This window comes from Fragaria vesca, linkage group LG2 (assembly GCF_000184155.1).
Source record: "Fragaria vesca subsp. vesca linkage group LG2, FraVesHawaii_1.0, whole genome shotgun sequence".
NCBI lineage: Eukaryota > Viridiplantae > Streptophyta > Magnoliopsida > Rosales > Rosaceae > Fragaria > Fragaria vesca.
In genome coordinates this window covers 4210332-4228356 of record NC_020492.1, presented here as the reverse complement: position 1 = coordinate 4228356, position 18025 = coordinate 4210332, and the positions used below count along the sequence as shown (strand labels likewise).

The window sequence follows — 18025 nt, the reverse complement described above, 5'->3', positions numbered from 1 at the left end:
GAGAGAGAGAGAGAAGCTGGGTTGGGTTGTAGATATTAGGTTAAGAGTAATGTTGTCTTTTTTATAGGAATAATTGGAATGGGTTCATGTAAAAAAATTTCATTAGAATGGGCTCTTGGATTCTTATTTTTGACTAAATGGGCATTTTCCCATTTTATAATGTTTTGTTTGATGGGTCTGACAGGTTCATCATTTGAATAATCAATAAAATGAATATCTTGAGAGATGAAACTGTCCTTCCCTGCTTACAGCAGATTAGAATCCTAAACTTTTGTTTCTAACTTTTGTTTTTCAGAAGTTCAGATTTATTACAGAATCCTCACGAAAACAAATTAAAATATCTGCTTCAACATGCTTCAAATCAGTTGTAAATGATATATTGAGAAAGAAGCAGGTTTTTCTGATTCCAAGCTTCATGCTTTTAAAACTGTTGAAGATATGCGTTGCTCTCTCAAAAGGACCATGATTGGACCCATTTTCAAAACTGCTGGGTTTGTCTAACTTTTGCTCCATCATCCTCCATGTTTACTAATTAACATAACATGCAAAATCAGCAAGGGTGTTTAGTGACCAAAGGAGACCATACTGAATATTGAAAAACAATGAGCCATTTTAGTGAGAACTCTTAAGTTAAGGACTAGCTGAAGACTTTTTGGTTTATGGTTTAAAAGACTCATTTTTCGATCACATTTTGGCATCTCATCTGTTCAGTTTTTAGGTTTATATGAATAAATCATTTCTACAAATTTTCAACTAAATTGGTGTTCGTTAAGATAACAAATGATATCAAATTAATAGACTGAACCAAATTTGTCAAGTATAAACTGTTCAAGTTCATAATTAATAAATCACACTTATGAACACCATAACAATTTTCAATATAGCTGAAAATTACTCATAGATACCTATAAACTGAACGGTCAAAATGTAGATATAAGATCGAAAGGTGAGATAAGCCGAAAAGTCTTCAACTTAAAGATCATCATTAGAAAGGCTCCCTTAAAAAACATATGGTTCAAGAAACAAGAAAGCCATTGTATAGGCTCCAGTACCCAAGCAGCAAAGAAGTCAGGTCAGGTTAACTTCCTACGAGAGTTTCTGTTTTATAATCTTTTTGATCAAATACACAATTCTGTTTTATAATCTTTTAATGATGGGTTCTCAACTCAGATTGTCGAAGAAATTAAGAAGTCAGGAACATGTTCAGGGTTTTCCTGAGGTCTTGGCTTCAGCATCACAATGAAATAAACAGGTAAGACAGTCGACAGTTACAGTATTTAACTAGCAACATAACGAATTTCATGTAAAGAATATCTACAGTCTCAAACAAGTGACTGAGCATCATCTAATCACCTAGCAATGATGTCATACCCACACAGTTCTCACTACAAGGAACCAAAATCCAAGCATAGATTATTCCTCTCTTGATGCAGGATCCATCCCAGTTGAAGGGCTGTCAGCGAAATATTCTTGGTGCTTCACATTGACACCGTACTGCACAAACAAGAATAACAAGCTTACTAAATTAACACAACTAAATCAGAAGAATAACAATAAGTGAAAACAAAATGACCTTAAAACTACATATGACTATCGGATACAGAATCCTAATAATTTAGTAAAATTAAGCAATTCAGATCAGTCTGGGCGGGTCACTCCACAACTGATCACAACTCACAAGACTTTACCAACACTGAAGATTCTATAGATCCAGACCTCTCATAAAAACCACAAGAAAATATCCAAAACTCCACCACTTGACAAATATCCAAGACTCCATCACTTGACATGACTAAATATTGGATAAGATAAGATCCAAGACTCCATCACTTGATATAGTCCAGCAGATATTATGAATGTTCAATTATTATCAAAATTCAAGGGCATGAAAAGTTGGCTCATCAAACTAAAGTGAATTGAAAGAATATGCTGATTACCTCACGCAATGCCTTTGACAGGTCTTCCATTGTCAATATTGGGCGCTTATCCTGTTTCCGCAATAATTTTAAAAATATAAGAAACTAAAAATAAAAAGTAAAGAACAAAAAAAAGGAAAAAAAAAAAAAAAGGACATCTGCCCCTATAATTTCAATACCTTTTGCTGTTTGTCCCTTTTGTCTTTCACTACTGCTGCCTGTCTTGTTTTGCATTGCCTGTTTAGAGGAATAAGCATGTAAATATTGTTCCAGACTGTAAAAGCTTAAGTGCTGGCTAATTACAACTTCTACAAAAATGTGTGATTGAATATCTTTTGTTCAGCAAATTTTCTTCTGATACTTGAGACATCTAAGAGGTAATGCCATCTTGCCTACATTTCAAACTGAGAAGAAGAATTTGTTTTAATGTGTGTGTGCCATTTGCGTGTGTGCAGAAGTGAATTCATGAGGCCGAAAGTGAAGAAATTAGTGGCTTACTGTAGAGCATCAGTCGCAACCTCAGCAACAAACTTTTGTGTGGCAACAGCTACCAGCCTAATCCTGCGAATAGAGAAATTGAGTCAATAACTCATATATTCAATCATACAGATCTAAGTCATCTAACTTAAAATTTCACAAATTATAGAAAATCAGAAAAGAGTAATGAAAACCAAATAGTAGCATTTGTCCATTTGTGAGCACAACAGAAAGTTATATCAAAAAATTTCTATGGCAACACTGCTAACCTAAGTCCCAATGAAAATCCCTTTAATCATTAATAAGATCTGAATGGCCCAAACATACAACTTTTGCCTATGACTAGAACTATCCTTAAGAGCTATACAACTTCACCCAGACAGATCATGTTTCGACTTGACTAGTTTTTAATTGCTTAAAGAATTCACTTCTTCAGTACATGATGGTATGTCCCAAAAGGCGACGATTGAAGAATTCACTTCTTCAGTACTTGATGGTATTTCCCAAAAGGTGACGTTTGAAGTCTGTTTACTTAAAATTTTCTCTTCACATCCCCAATAACTCCAGAATAAATTGCTTAAAATACCAAAAGGAAAGATAGATATATCACGTCTAACCCTCAGATTAATTATACCAACTCCATATTTGCAAAAATCACGTAGGAAAATCCTTTGGTAATCATAGGAAGAATTACACTACAGAATTGATCCATTAGCTAAACAAGAATGATGGATCATCAATAGCGGCATATGGGTCCGCATTGTCAAAGTTGGTACTAATAAAACTGTGACTTCATGGATACAATTTGGTGTACGCATGCTTGAAGCAGCCTGCATACTTGAAGGAAAGAGACATCAGCTGGTGGATTGTAATGGCCTATAGATACATGATGGGGAGAAAGGCCAGTGTTCGATCTATTAGTTGGAGTACTTTCAAGGATGGTAAACCGCTCCCTATCCATACCACCAAACATTCTCCTCTTCCTTAATGTGAGCTCTCTAGTTGATCCTAATACAAGACAGGGAAGTTTAGCCCCTAATCAACCATTGATTACCGACTCTAAAGCTTGAAAGATAATGGCTATGGCTATCCAATCAGTGCTCGGTCCATATGTGGATCATCTCATTTGGCCGAATGAGAAGGGATGCCATTAATCTGTTGGCACCTGTTACCATTGGCTGCAAGATGTTTCAATCATCAAATGCGTATTTTAATACAAATTGCTCCCCTAGACATCCTTCACCTCCTCCCTTTGGTCAAGTAAATTTGGACAGAGTAGGTGATGACGACAGAGGCATACTAGGCTTAGGAGCTGTTGTCCGAAATTCTCAATGTCACACCACTATAAGAAGGCTAACTTCTGCTCTATCAACTCCCCGCTTAAATCTGCAACCTGCACTGCCTTGTAAGTGTTCAAAAATGCCCTCAATTCCATCGTCAAAATGTAATGTTAGAGAGGTGGTCAACAGCCTAAAGGGTAACAACTCTGGAGAGATGGTCAATAACCTAAAGGGAACTGGAGGTCATATATCTTTCTAAATTCCCTTTCTAAACTCCTTGGAGGAGGACAAATGGTGTTTTCAGATTCTAGTCTTCCCTCCTTACTGAATTTGTTCCGATTTCCTTGGTCAAATTATGGATTGATTAAGGGGGGGTAAGCCAACTCGGATCCTAAACCCTAAACCCTGAAATTGGCAATTGGAAAAACATTGCAGAAAAGAAAAGTACCTACAATCGAACGTCGGGACACTGGAAGCCGCTCTTGGCAAGGTAATGCTCGACGAGCTCGTCAGGAATCTGCAGAAAAAAGAAAGACATGAGAAATTTGGAAGAATAGAATAGGGAAGAGGGGAAGAGGGGGGTTATTACGGTGGGAGTGTAGTCCATTAGGGAGGCAAGGAATTCAGAGAGAGAGGCATCGTCATCGTCATGCCTGCCTTCGCTCGATTGCTGCTGCCCCTGGCTGCTGCTTTGGTTATGGTTCATCTCCCTACTTGGAAACAGGCAAAAAAATCACAAACTCCGATTCAAGATGGAAGCACCCATTCATAGATTGAGGGAGATCGATGTTATCGATGTAAGTGTAACCAAACTATATAGATTCACAGACGGAAATCTTACCCGATTTGTGCAATCGTGGATTTCGATTCTCAAGTTAGATCGACTGACTGGGTTGCCGTTTTTATACGTGGGTTGGGTGGCAAAACCACGGTTTGATAACAAATGGAGGACAAAAAGGTATTTAGAGGCCCTTATTACTAAACTGTGATTTTTTTTGTTTTTTCTGGTTACAAACAAGGGCAAAAACTAAAAACGCCTAAACAACAGAAAACAGGAGAAACTAATTACTAGTCTCATGCTCTTGTTACAGCAGTAAGATCATCTAAAATGGATTGAGCAGTATGAGTTGGAGGAATGTCAAAAACAATAAGAATAACTCATAAAACACGTTGTTCTTAACCAAAACATCTGCAGTCATGTTAGATTCTCCGAAAATGTGATTGACCTGAGTAGCTTCCAAAACAGACATGAAGTTATTACAACCTTTAAGGAGAGAGCCAAGAGGGTGTACATCAAGATTAGCACACTGGAAGAGCTGAACAAGCACAGCAAAGTCAGACTCAATACTCAAATTATTATCAAGTTGCAATTGAGAAGCAAGTTTGAGGCCAGAGAACAGACCCCATGCCTCGGCATCAAGAATTTCCCTAACTCTAAGGTTTATTTGAAACCCAACTACCTCTATGATCCCTTATGACTTCACCAGCTCCAATTTTTCCAGAGGAAGTGCTTCTAGTGCCATCAATGTTTAGCTTGAAACAATTCTCACTTGGCATTTTCCATGAGAAAAATTTCTACTAAACCGTGATTTGTGGTCAGAGAGAGCTCAGTTTTTTTGTCTTCTCTCTATTCAAAATTCGCTCAACTTGTTTGATATTTTGCCTTTATACGAGGACTCAAGAGTTGCTTATTTGTTCTAGTAAGGTCTATCTATCTCCTTGTTTTCAAGCATGCAAAATTTGGTAATGATAGGTTTCCAAATGGTTTTGCTTATCAGACGCATTCAGTTGGGCTACTATAGTGTCTGTTTGATCATTTGAAATTGGTTGCTTCAATGAAATTGGGGAACTTTAGCAATGAAATTTGCTTGCAGTTTAGTAGCCTATCCATGTATAATGTAGAAGAATGATTAACTAGGGTACGTCTCCATTTTCTCAAATATGTCCATCCTCAATTATGCCCCTAGTTGATCTGATCTGCTTAATCACATACCCTCAACTGCGAATTTTTCTAGAGCTATAGAGCTAGCTTGATCTGGACATTCATATGGGATAGCAAGTGAATGAATCATCTTGAACTTCATTACACACAAAATACCTCCTCCACTTCATTAGATACAGTTGACATTATAATTCTGTATTGTGCAACTATAGAAAAAGGAAATGATATGTAACTCTAGACAGACGATGGAGCATTAGAACACAGGACAGCCGTCGACGACTATGCCCTTTGCAGTTGGACAACCTGCCAAGTCACAGTGTTCACCGTTTGTTCCCCACCAAGTCAAAGTTGTATTCTCAACCCCTACTGAAAGGTAAATTACAACTGCCATGAAAGCCACCCCAGCATCCAATGCTGCTGAAAGAACGTAATTGTACCTCTGCCACCACTGCTTCCTGTAACGGAAGACAAAAAAGTTGAAGATGGTGCCGACTACGATCCAGGAATTGTAGTTCAATGCTGTAGCTGGTGGCATATAAGCTGTTGCTCCTAGAAGGACTGGGAGATTGATGAGACGTATCCAAGTTTGCTTTGGGAATGCTTTGTGTAGTAGCCAAACAATAACTGGTCCTATTAGACCTCCAAGGAAGAACCAGTTCATGGCACTATAGTTTCCCTGGCTTCCAAATATACGTTTTGGTCCTGCCAAACCCCATATCACAGACGCATCAAAGAAGACTCGGTCACCTGGGCATGTCCAAGGACTATCCGAATTAGGATCATCCACGCATATGGTCTTGATAGAGTGCAGCAACCACTCTGCTACCACAAGATTTACGGTTCCAGCAAGAACTGTTCCTATGAACTGGATGTCACAAAATGCATCGATCAGATGAGAAACATAAATGAGAATGATCGGTAGTGAAGTTTTTTTTTTTTTTTTTTTTTGCATACTAAATATACCTGAACTAAGAACATTGATCTTGGAGGGATCTTCATGTAATGTCCAAGCTTGAAATCATTCAGGAAGGAGACTGCTTGAGCCATGCTCATGTAGCCGTAAGTTTTGAAGCATACATTGGCTATTGGATGTCCCGGTAATATGATTCCCATGATGTACTCTGTTATTATGTTTAGTCCTGGTGTCTGTACATTGATTTGGGATCACAACATTAGCAAGTAAGAAATAAGGTGTAGCTAGGATACCTTGAAATATTCAACACTGATATGTTTTACTACAAATAAAACTAAAGAGGAATCGTGTATCTCACCTGGTTTGTTGTTGCTGTTATAATGCTGATAGGAAGGGTGAATGTGAAAGCTATGGCACTAGCAAATAGGAGTCCCCACCATGGCATCTGAACCTGATCATTCAAGAAGATACATAGTGCAAGGGAAACTGCAAGTGTAACGGCAAGCAACAAGTAGAACCACCAGGAAGGTATGTCCTTGTATTTTCTCATCAATCTAGTGTGGATGTCATCCTTTCCTTGGTAAGAAGCACGATAGCGATCCACGATCTCTCTGCCATTGAGTTTTACATCATACATACATGTTGTATCAGTATAATCTAGATTTTTAGAACACTAAGAACTATGTAAGTAGGTATAATCTAGATTTCTAAGAACCGATTATATTACCTTCCATAGAATAACCCTACATGTGTAAGGGTGGAAGCGATCGTGGCAAAACCAAAGCCATAAGTGAGAGCAAAAAAGGTGCTCAAGTGAATCCGTCCCTGCTCTTTATACTTTGCTATATCTAACTGGAACTCGTCATTGACAATAGCTGGTATGTCGTAGCGTTGTCCTTCTGCAGTAAACAAGTGCGAGGAAAAGATGGGAAACTTTTGTGCATCATACGAGTCTAGTCCCCAGTATGCTATAGGGATTACAATGTAGACTATCATTGCATAACCGGCGAAAACATTAGCAATGGCAAAGAAAGGACAGATGAGAGGACTGAACAAGAAGGATGCCACTGCAGACCAGTCAAGTGTAATGGCTCCCACTCCAAGCCCTCTCATGCCTGAGCCAATTTGCTGGGCTGTAACCGACTTGGAGAATATCCAACAAACCCATGAGATGCTTGTGAGGGTGGTGAAGAGATACCCTGGGAAAGCATACCATGTAAAACTGCAAACTAGAGCAATTAGGAAGAACTTTGCCCTTGAGATGCGCTGGTCACCTTTCTCCTCTTTCTCGTGCAAAGCTCTGTAAGCAAGATTTAACATATAAGAAACATAATCAATGATAAATCGCATGAATAAACGCTGATGAAACTTTGAAGGCTAGCATGAGATGACTTCGAATGTTTGCATGTTTAAGATAGTTCATAGTCATTAGTGAATCATTATGATCAAGATAATGAACTGCAGAAGTTTGGAGGAAGTTAGAAATCCGGAACTGTTTGAAGTTGGCGTCATCAGAGGTTGATTAAGCAAGTTTGTTACTTGGTCATCGTCAGGTAATAATATGCGGGCCGGGGAAGAGTTAAGGTAAATGGATTCCGGAAACATTGTTTGACTGAATAGAGGAGACTCAAGCTAAAATGTGGATTTTGGTTCCTTTCATCGATCACTACCTAATTAATTTAGTTTAATTTGTTGTAGCTAGCTGGCAGCTAAATCATCACAGTTTGGACATCACAGAGTGGCATGATCATATTGACTCCTCTTGCTCTTAGATTGGACATTACGTAACAAGTTGAGTGAGAAGGAAGAGAAAACGAGGACATTCAAGATGGTAGAGACTAGAAACCCACTAAATTATGATCGTATATGAAATGGTTAGGTCAATTTCTGCTGCTGGTCAATTTAAGATGCTAGTTGACTCGTTTCAGTCGACTATAGAGATAGACACATTAATTTCTAATCTATGGGAGATGTACGTAACGTTGGCGCATAACCCACCATTGCAATTTGCAATGATTTGCTTGATATATGAGGGACCTGCATGTGCTTAATTGACTAGCTCACTACTTGATCTCTATTAATTTGATTTTGATAATGAGTTAATAACAACATGGATAGACAGGAGTTGCTCAATAATGTATGAGTGAAAATTCATAACCATGTCTTTTTGACAATGTTTTTTTTTAGGTTTTTTCATACAAGTTATTCTTAAAATTCGCTGATTACGTTTAATAATCTAATCAGTCAATTAAACCAACACATGCACTTTGTGAAATACAAGTTTTCAAATTATAGATAATGGTTGTTATCGTTGATTGCAAAATCTCTCTATTGATTATTTAGTATATGAAAATTCGATATATGCAAATAAAGATGAATAGCATTACCGGAAGGTGATAAGAGACATACCGGAAAAGTGAGACCTGAACGAGTGTGCTCGGCCACCACATATGAGCAGGCTCCACAACATACTTTCTCAACAGTCCAGCCCAACCATATCCCAACACCTACAAATATAAACATTTTTGTGCAAAATTAGAGAACACTGCTAGCTCGTAAATTTTTCTTTAAACTAGGAACCAGGATTAACTGATTACAATTGTGATGGACCACTTTCAAAACCAATATTAATTGAGAAGAGCCCTTTTCATGAGGATTTTCAATAATGAGAACTAGTTGATAACTTTTCGGTTTATGGTTTAAAAGACCTATTTTTCGATCATATTTTAGCATCTCATCTATTTTTAAGTCTATATGAGATATCATTTATACAAATTTTCAGCCAAATTGGTAATCGTTAAGGTAACGAACTAGATCGAATTAATGGTCGAACCAAATCTGTCAAACATGAACTATTCAAATTCATAATTAGTAAATCACATTTATAAATGTTTTATCAATTTTCAATATGGATGAAAGTTTGCAGAAATAACTTATTCATAAATACTTATAAATTGAACGGTTAAGATGTAAATATAAAATAAAAAAACGAGATAAACCGAAAAGTCTTCAACTAGTCTTTATTATAGATGTCACATTCATTGAGTCGTGAGCATTTATCAAAAACAAAACTATATCAAAACGAGATAAAAACAAAACGGGATAAACGAGATAAATACTTATAAATTGAACGGTTAAGATGTAAATATAAAATTAAAAAAACGAGATAAACCGAAAAATCTTTAACTAGTTCTTATTATAGACGTCACATTAATTGAGTCGTGAGCATTTATCAAAAACAAAACTATATCAAAGACTATGATCGAGCTACAGTACTCGAAACTCTAGCAAGTAGCAACTAAACAATCATATCTTTTCATCAGATTGTTTAGTTAATCAATCGAGCAAAAAGAAACAATTTTTACTTCGATCAGAAACCAAAAGCAAACCAGGATATCGATGAAATCCATTTTTAAAGGGAAAGATATTTATTAAAACTATAGCCGGCCAGCTTGTAAAGCCAGGCCACCATTCGGCCTACTCGATCGTTTTTATATTTGTCACGTTCGATCGGCAGGAAATTATTAATCCCACTTTTCTTGTATGGGACCGATCGAAAAGTTGAACCTTTGCTTGGTGTCACAACAAAAAACAAACCAGAAGCTAGAAAATCATAATGAAAAGTATCTAAAATGGCTGTTCATACAAGTGTGTGTACCTGGGTAGTGATGATAAGCAGCCAACTAGCGAGGAAAGTGATCTTCCGGAAATAAAACTTCTTGATGATGTTCACAATCCCTACCGCGTAAGCCGAGCCTGACCCGAAAGCACTTCCGGCGTTAGCGAAAATGGTGATGAGCACATGCTCTTTGATGTTGAACGGACCCGGGTTGAGGGAAACCTCGGTCGACCCGAGTCCGGGGATCCGGAACTTGGTGGTGGGGAGGATTCTGGCCATGAAGTGGCCTATGGGGAGCGTGGCGACTTGGACAGTGATTTGGGTGATGATGAGGGGCTCGGTTCTGTAGGAGAAGAACTGGTTGAGAAATGAGAGGAGGGCGCATGAGAGAAGACCTAGGAACCACATTCGAAAGGTCCATACGGGCAGCGTCGGGTCGTCTTCGTTGGTCACGGTTAGCCGTACTTGCTCTACCGGAGAAACATCGTCGTCGTCGTCTTCGATCTTGGGTTTGGGAGCTTCTAGTTCCACAACAGTTCCCATTTTGGGTTAGCTAGAGATGGAGAGAAATGATCAGCAAAGAGCTAAGGTTGGTGTTTAGGGAAGGAAAGGGTGTTGGGGTTTTAAAATGCATGGGGACATGGGGCGAGATGTTGACTTTGGTTGGATAATTACACAAAGAGGCTTGACTTGGGAGTGGGGCTAGGGCAATGAAAGGTACATACTGAGGATGTTTAGGTAATTTAGTTTTTTTTGTTTTGTTTTGGATTCATGTTTAATAATCATGGCACCTATGGAGGAAAAAAATAGTCCAATAATTATGGATGAAAAGGAATATTGTTAGTACGAGAGCCGGCATGGTTTGTATTTCATCGTAAAAATTCATCGACTTAACGTGTGGTGTCATGTTTATGATTTCTTCATTGTTCTTGTGGTTAAGTGTCTAGAGGACGAAAACTAATACTTAGGCGATAAAAATTGTTTATTGCCTAAGTTTTTTATTCTAGCATACACTGCATACACCACTTCTTTGACTACATATACTACATCTTCTATTTATTTATTTTTTTCTCTTTTAGGTCAAAGTTCACGAAGTTTAGATTTTATATATGTAATAATTTAGATAGAAATCACTTCAATTGCAAGATCAATTGAAGCAAATTAAGAATGTGCGTACGTATGGAATTGTATTTCAATTAAGGTGTATTAAATCATTTAAATGGGCACCAAGAAATATTGTTGGGTCTTCATCTACAAAGCTGCCCGTACTCGGATATTTTGTTTCTCTAGCTATTTATCTGTTTGTGTACGTAGGTATGTGTTGAGCCAATTGGAATAAGAATCGAATGGTCCGTAAGCCAACTGGAATATATGGATGTATTATTGCACAAAGCTTGACTCATTGTGAGATAGATTGTTTCTCCCAATCCCTGTCTGATTTCTCAAGTCATTATGTCGCAGTCATTGTCATGCAGCACCAATCTCACTCATTCTAATATATGACCATTGTTGTCAGGGACGGAGCAGGATTTTAAATTAGGCTGGGCTAAAAAAATATTTTGAACAAAATTATATATATTTTTATCACAAAAAAATTTAGAAAAAGGGCCGATCTTGTTGCAAAATTGTTATAAATATATAATAAATTTGCTACAATTAATTCATAGAACAAGTAGATTTTATTCTTATGGAAGAATGTTGATCACGAATGATTATCAACAGTTGGCTTAATCAATTAGGATCGGGTGCACCATGGTCTCTAGAAAGTGAGTTAATTAAGTCTAACTACTATAAAATGAGTTAACGTTGCATAGAAAAAAAGGAAATATATAGTGTTTAACTTGCCTGAGATGCTTTCAGAAAAAAAATCCATGAGATTTATCGTTTTAATGGAATTTTAGTTTTAGTTTTAGTTTCTTTACTTTCTTATGCTACAGTTATGATTGACTGTTTGACTTTTTATTTTTTGAGTGGGCTAACCTTAATTTCTTTCTCTAATCCATGATAATTATGCATGTCTAATTTGAATAAAGAAAAAAACTCTATGGGCTGTAGCCCAGATAACAATGCACTAAGATCCGTCCCTGATTGATGCATGCTCTCTTAATTTCTTGTACTGTCCGAAGGTCGATCTTGGTAGTAACAAACAAAGCACACTTGCTTTGCATTCCTATCTATATATACATATTAGAATTGTACGTATTGATGCCTAAACGGTTTTTTCTGCGGTGACATTTTGTGTAACGTAATTTTAAATTTTGAATTATAAAGAAGTTAACTTCAAACTCATTAATTAGCATTGGATTTAACATGTAAATAATTTGAATTTTAAACTTACATGCATTACGTACGGTGTGAATAAATTGATGAAATTTCATACTCAATAACATTCCATGATAAATTTTCAAGTGCATAAAATAATGACAAGGCTAAAGATAGCTCCATCTATAGAAAAACATACAAGCTACTTAATTATGAGGGATTATCAGTTTTGAATACATAATTGAAGGAGATGAAAGACTAGTAGGCAACAGATTCTTGTTGTATTACGAATATGTAGAAGACGAAAAGAGGGGCTCATAGATTCAATGTAGAATCTCCCTCCGGATTCTTATATGGTCATTTTCTGCATTTTAATGTGAACACTAGTTGGCTTTGTCAATCCAGCAGACTAACTTCCAAAACTTGTCTCTATCAGATTCAGACTTCAGTTGCCTTTCGTTTTCTCAAATTCATAATCTATCAAGAGAAATTTTTTTATTTTTTTATTTTTATTTTTTAAAAAAAGTCAATTTGAGTGACAACACAGATAGCTGTGTGATCATGTTTGAATGAGTTTGGATTGTTAAGATCAAGTCTAGGACTTTTACCTTTTTATCACCAATAACCCCAAAAACGAAGTCCAGTCTGAGCAAATGCATGTCACTTAAATCAAAGTCACACCAGCAGTGGCATAATTTCCATTCCAAACTCCAAAAAAAAAAGACAAGACTACAAGTCGAGAGTCAATAGGAACAGAAAACAAAACTAGTACAAACCATGAGTTGCCCAGCTTTGAGGAGTCCATGAGGACTCTAAAATGCAAGCCATGATGTCAGGGCAGATAACGTTGCCAAATTGGCTGCGGAGGCCCTCTTGTGCTTTGTCCAATTGCTCCTCAAGACGTACAAGCTCACTTCTCAGCTCAAGTACGGATTTTTCCAACTGGTGAACCTCCCTGCAGTAGTTGTCTAAACCAGCAGGCCTGAGTTTATATCCGAAAAAACTCTGGGCAGCTTGCTTCAGATGATCAAACAAGAAGCCAACTTTGAGTCCCCAATCTACTACATCATGGCATAGATCTCTCCAAACCAAAAAGGTCCCCTCGTGCTTCACTTCCTCGACTTCCATGCTATACAATAGTAGACCAGCCTTTCAATCAAGGTATGTTTCTGATAAGCACTTTTTCCCTCTGCAAACAAGCTAGAAAAACTACCTCCACCATATTTTTGAGCAAATTTGGTCAGCAAAACCACAAACTCCGAAAGAACCATATCACCTTCAATGAGAGATTGATTACCACTCAGCGGTGGTTTTTCAATACTATCAACAATAATGCCCAAACTATCCTTGGCATCAAAGCAGGCAACACAGTCCCTGAATCGTGCCTCTAAATTAGTCGACAAATCTTTCCCCACCTTGTCAGTTGCAAGAATGGAAGAATTAGTTGAAGTAGTCTCTCTATTTACCAAGGTTGTATTAACAAGATTGTTGTCTCTGCACACAGATTCTCCACCTTTCAATAAGACCGGCTCATCTTTCAAGAAAACATAATTTTGTGAGAGATTTACAAGATTCGAATCATATAAGTTTGATTATGTAGATTATGTTTCTCCCACATTCCACATAATCATGGGAGCTAAAGCACACCACTGAAAAAAAAAAGAAAAAAAAGAAGAAGTATAACACAATATGGATCCACAACTTCACATGCTTGTTCACTGCGGTTATCTCTGCAGACACCAAAATTTACAGCAGGTTCATTTACCTGAGTATCAGCTACATTGTCTTGGCAAGTTTCTACAACTCTGCATGCTTGCTCATTGTGGTTATCTTCATAAACACCGACATTTATAGCAAGTTCCCTCTCCTGAGCATCAGTGCCGCTACCCTAGCAAGTTAACAAGGGATTAAAAAAAAAAAAAAAAAAAACAAAGAGAGAGAGAGAGAGACAAGAAGTAAGAGTCATGCAGTAAGTCTTAACCATGCTCGCAATCCTCCATTGAAACAGCAGTGCTGTGTGAATCACTCCCTTCAATTGAAGGTGCAGTCGAATTGCTCTACAGAAACAAAGCATTGAGTCATTATGAAAAAACACACACCATGCTGAGAGCAAACACCGAGAGTGCAAATAAGCAGGTATTCTTACAAAAAAAAATCGCAAAAGGGAGGGAATATACTCAAAGAGTTGAGCCCAAGTTTGCTTTGGTTGAGGCACAGCTTCCAAATGAGGCATTTGTAGAGAATTGGGAACCTACTGAAAGCTCTTATCTTGGTGAGAATATCGATATTCTTCTTTTATTGATATTAAGCTTGGTTTTTCTTTTAGACACCAAAGAGCGCGGGAGATGTTGTGATTCACTAGTACTTAGATTCTGGTTTACTGATTATCACTTTGTTCTTTTATGTTTATTTGGTTCTGGAGTTCGGTGCTCATGTTTAACTGGATTTGTACTCTTTCTTGCTTTTCATATCCTTCGTGTTCTTAGATGTAGTCACATTTGTAGTCAATGTCTTCACCACTTGGGGAGTTATTGGTAAGTTTCTTTTTAGTAACTCGAGAAGCACCTGTCATTCACTTTGCAGTATTAAAGGCACCCGGGATGGATGTGCTGAAGGTTTCGTTGAGCACACCAAAAGAAATAGCAGATGGGGTTTCAGTATGGGAGTGGTCTGGTGCTGCATTAGATGAGGGAGCTGACGCGTCGAAATGGTTTTTCAGATTATCTAGGGAAACCTAGTCGACTTGTTTGCTTTAATGCAGGTACAATTTATTGTGGTGCTTTTAAAGAACTAGGCTCTGAGTGCAATACCTAGGGAAAATTTATTAGTCGTTGATAGAAATTTCATAGGAACTTCATTTCAGAGATGCAATAGCATCTTATGCTGTTATATTTGTGGATAGATATCGATGATCACATCAACACACCTGAACAAGAGGATAAATAAATTTGGCTGCATTTTGTTATAATGCAGCGTCAGAAACTAGGCCTGTAGAACCTGAATATGCTCCTGGACACCAAACAATGTTCTCCGATATGTATCCATACATGCTATTGTCTCAGGTTAGTTAAAGTCAAAATACAAAAATGTAAGTCTTTATAGGAACCCTGACCTGGATTTTGTCATTGTAACTTAGGAATCGTTGGATGCACTAAATGAGCTTCTGAAGGAACCCATACCAATTAACCGATTTAGACCCAAGTAATTTTTTTTTTTTTTCTTAATTCCTTCTGTAATTATTATATTTTTTTTGTTCAGTATTTTTGGTAATAAAAACTTGTTAATCTCGAGCTTAACTCTAGACAAAGTCTTGTCAGTTTTATGATCTGTATGGTTTCATAATTTGTTAATCTCATGAACTTCTACTTTGATGTCACAGCAATCTAGTCAATGGATGTGAACCATTTTGCAAGGACCTTTGGACAGAGATCAGAATGGACAAGCTAACATTTCAAGGTGTCAAGCTATGCTCCTGCTGTAACGTCTAAAAGCTATATCCCTTCTGCCATTTTGTGCCCATCCGATGACTTGTCTATTTTCATAAGAGTATCAATGGGTATGTGTCTCAAACTCATTTTTGGTAGTTACAGATGAATCTAATACTTTTGCTGCATGGTGTTATGTATTGCAAACATTTTGTTTGCAGCCACTTAGTATAAGAATCGATCATTTAACAGGCAGGGGACCTAACAGGCCTACCATCTCTAATAAATTTTACAGCTTTCTCTTCACCTTTTCTCTGTGAAGATTTGATATGAAAAGTTGATGGTGCAAAATCTCACCACTTCAACTTTTCTAACTCAAAGGTCATGGCTGGGAGTCATTAGACAGTCGTTGTGGATATCTTATGTGCAACCATGTGTATTAGAACTTAGAAGTCAAGTGGTTGTATAATGAAATTTATGTCCAAAGCTAAACTTGCAAAGAAAATTCACCTGATCTTCGCCGTCTTCAGAATCTTCCCATTCAAAAGATTCCGCCTGAAAGAAGAGAAGCAAAGAAAATCACACCTCATGCAGAAAGAAAAAAAAGTGGAAATCTTGTTGTGTTCCTGTGGATGAGGGTGGCTTAGGTTTGAAGCAATTTGTGGTTCTTAATCGATCACTTTTACTAAAGCGTTGTTGGGAGATATTTTCATGTCCATCAGAGGGATGTTCTTTTATCAGGAACAGATTTTCTCAACGTCGCTCTTATGCCTCCTCCTCTATATGGCCTGGAGTTCGTCCTTTTTGGGGTGTTGTCAAAGAAAATTCTCAATGGTTGATAGGCTCAGGAGACAATATCTCTTTTTGGCATGATAATTTTATGGGGAGACCTATTGTTGATTATTTTGGTGCCCATGATGGTCTGCAAGGGAACAAGGATTTGGTTTCTACTTTTATTGTTGATGGTTCTTGGGTGCTTCCTGATCTACTTCAACTTCACTTTCTAGCTTTATGTAATAAAATTGAGCAGGTCCCTCTTGCTACTAATGCTTCGATGGAGGACACTCTTATTTGGATGCCTTCGTCTACAGGAGATTTGATTGCAAAGCATGCTTACCAATTTTTACGGCATCCATCTCCCTCCATGCCTTGGGGTAAGTCCTTATGGTCTAGATTTATTATGCCTAGAATGTCTCTACATGCTTGGAAGGTTTTGAAAGGGAGAGTAATTTGTGATGAGCTTATACAACGTCGAGGAGTGGCTTGGGTTTCAAGATGTGAGCTTTGTGGTGCATGTACTGAGTCCCTGCAACATATTTTCTTGCATTGTCCCTTTACAGCTGCTATATGGTCTTATTTCTTATCTCTTTTTGATCTGGGGGTTACTCCTCATACAATTGTGGATTTATTTCACAAAGGTCTGAGTATGGGACGTAGCTCACAGCTTAAGGAGCTTTGGTTGATCTGTTTTACTTCGATTTTATGGTTTGTATGGTATGCGAGGAATAAGACCAGATTTGACGGTAAGTCGTTCTCTGTGGCTTCAATTTGTCATCTCATTTTGGGGCACATTAGAGCGGCTAGTCAGCTTGCAAATGGTCCAATGCATAATTCAGTTCAAGATTTACGGATAATAAAGAGTTTTGGTGCAGAGTGTCGATTGGGAAGAGCTCCAAGAATTATTGAGGTTGTTTGGCATCCTCCAGTCATTGGGTGAGTGAAGATTAATTCGGATGGAGCTTGGAAGCATGAAGAAGGTGTTGGAGGTTTTGGTGCTGTTTTTCGTGACTTTAAAGGTCATGTTCTTAGTGCTTTTTCTTCCAACATTGACATTCCTAATTCAGTAGCAGCAGAGGTGATGGCAGTTATAGTTGCTATTGAGCTTGCTTGGGTACGAGACTGGAAGCATATTTGGTTAGAGGTTGACTCGTCACTTGTGTTAGACTATCTACGGTCTCCTTTGCTTGTACCTTGACATCTACTTGTCTGTTGGCTTAATTGTTTACGTTGCATATCGAATATGACCTTTCGATCTTCTCATATTTTTCGTGAAGGGAATAAGGTTGCAGATGCTCTGACTAATCACGGTACGTCATTAACACAGCTGGTTTGGTGGGATTCACCTCCTCCTTTTATTTTGTCATATTGTAGTAGTGACCTTATGGGTCTTCCCCAATTTCGGTTTTCATAG

The 18025-nt window shown here is 37.7% G+C and overlaps 2 protein-coding genes and 1 pseudogene across 3 annotated transcripts; 1 reads left to right on the top strand and 2 right to left on the bottom strand.

Moving 5' to 3' along the window:
• Nucleotides 1-1185: 1185 nt before the first annotated feature.
• On the bottom strand, nt 1186-4568 carry LOC101297394 (transcription initiation factor TFIID subunit 10-like). 2 transcript variants are annotated; one of them, XM_004289774.1, is made up of 7 exons: nt 4515-4555; nt 4263-4383; nt 4126-4190; nt 2415-2477; nt 2096-2153; nt 1938-1988; nt 1186-1494 (listed from the first exon to the last, which is right to left on the bottom strand). In XM_004289774.1, the coding sequence occupies exons 2-7, from the start codon at nt 4377-4379 to the stop codon at nt 1414-1416; spliced, it is 435 nt and encodes a 144-aa protein (XP_004289822.1). In that variant the 5' UTR covers nt 4380-4383; nt 4515-4555; the 3' UTR covers nt 1186-1413. The 2 variants fall into 2 exon arrangements, 1 of the variants encoding a protein (XP_004289822.1); XR_183900.1 differs by having other exon boundaries at nt 1271-1494; nt 4122-4190; nt 4515-4568.
• Nucleotides 4569-5705: 1137 nt separating this feature from the next.
• Nucleotides 5706-10742, bottom strand: LOC101297101 (oligopeptide transporter 4-like). The gene is made up of 6 exons (XM_004289773.1): nt 10187-10742; nt 8938-9035; nt 7256-7828; nt 6887-7139; nt 6579-6761; nt 5706-6480 (listed from the first exon to the last, which is right to left on the bottom strand). Exons 1-6 carry the CDS (start codon nt 10688-10690, stop codon nt 5869-5871), a joined length of 2223 nt encoding a protein of 740 aa, XP_004289821.1. The 5' UTR covers nt 10691-10742; the 3' UTR covers nt 5706-5868.
• Nucleotides 10743-14509: 3767 nt separating this feature from the next.
• LOC101292867 lies at nt 14510-15897 on the top strand (annotated as a pseudogene).
• Nucleotides 15898-18025: the final 2128 nt, after the last annotated feature.

What these genes read in the sequence shown, in the direction of transcription:
- LOC101297394 (XM_004289774.1), bottom strand. Translation starts at nt 4,379, where the DNA reads ATGAACCATAACCAAAGCAGCAGCCAGGGGCAGCAGCAATCGAGCGAA. An exon ending in GTTGCGACTGATGCTCTACA is followed by an intron (nt 2,154 to 2,414) that starts GTAAGCCACTAA and finishes TCCTCTAAACAG; the next exon opens with GCAATGCAAAACAAGACAGG. An exon ending in AAAGGGACAAACAGCAAAAG is followed by an intron (nt 1,989 to 2,095) that starts GTATTGAAATTA and finishes TTGCGGAAACAG; the next exon opens with GATAAGCGCCCAATATTGAC.
- LOC101297101 (XM_004289773.1), bottom strand. Translation starts at nt 10,690, where the DNA reads ATGGGAACTGTTGTGGAACTAGAAGCTCCCAAACCCAAGATCGAAGAC. An exon ending in TAACAGCAACAACAAACCAG is followed by an intron (nt 6,762 to 6,886) that starts GTGAGATACACG and finishes ATCAATGTACAG; the next exon opens with ACACCAGGACTAAACATAAT. An exon ending in GATCAATGTTCTTAGTTCAG is followed by an intron (nt 6,481 to 6,578) that starts GTATATTTAGTA and finishes TGTGACATCCAG; the next exon opens with TTCATAGGAACAGTTCTTGC.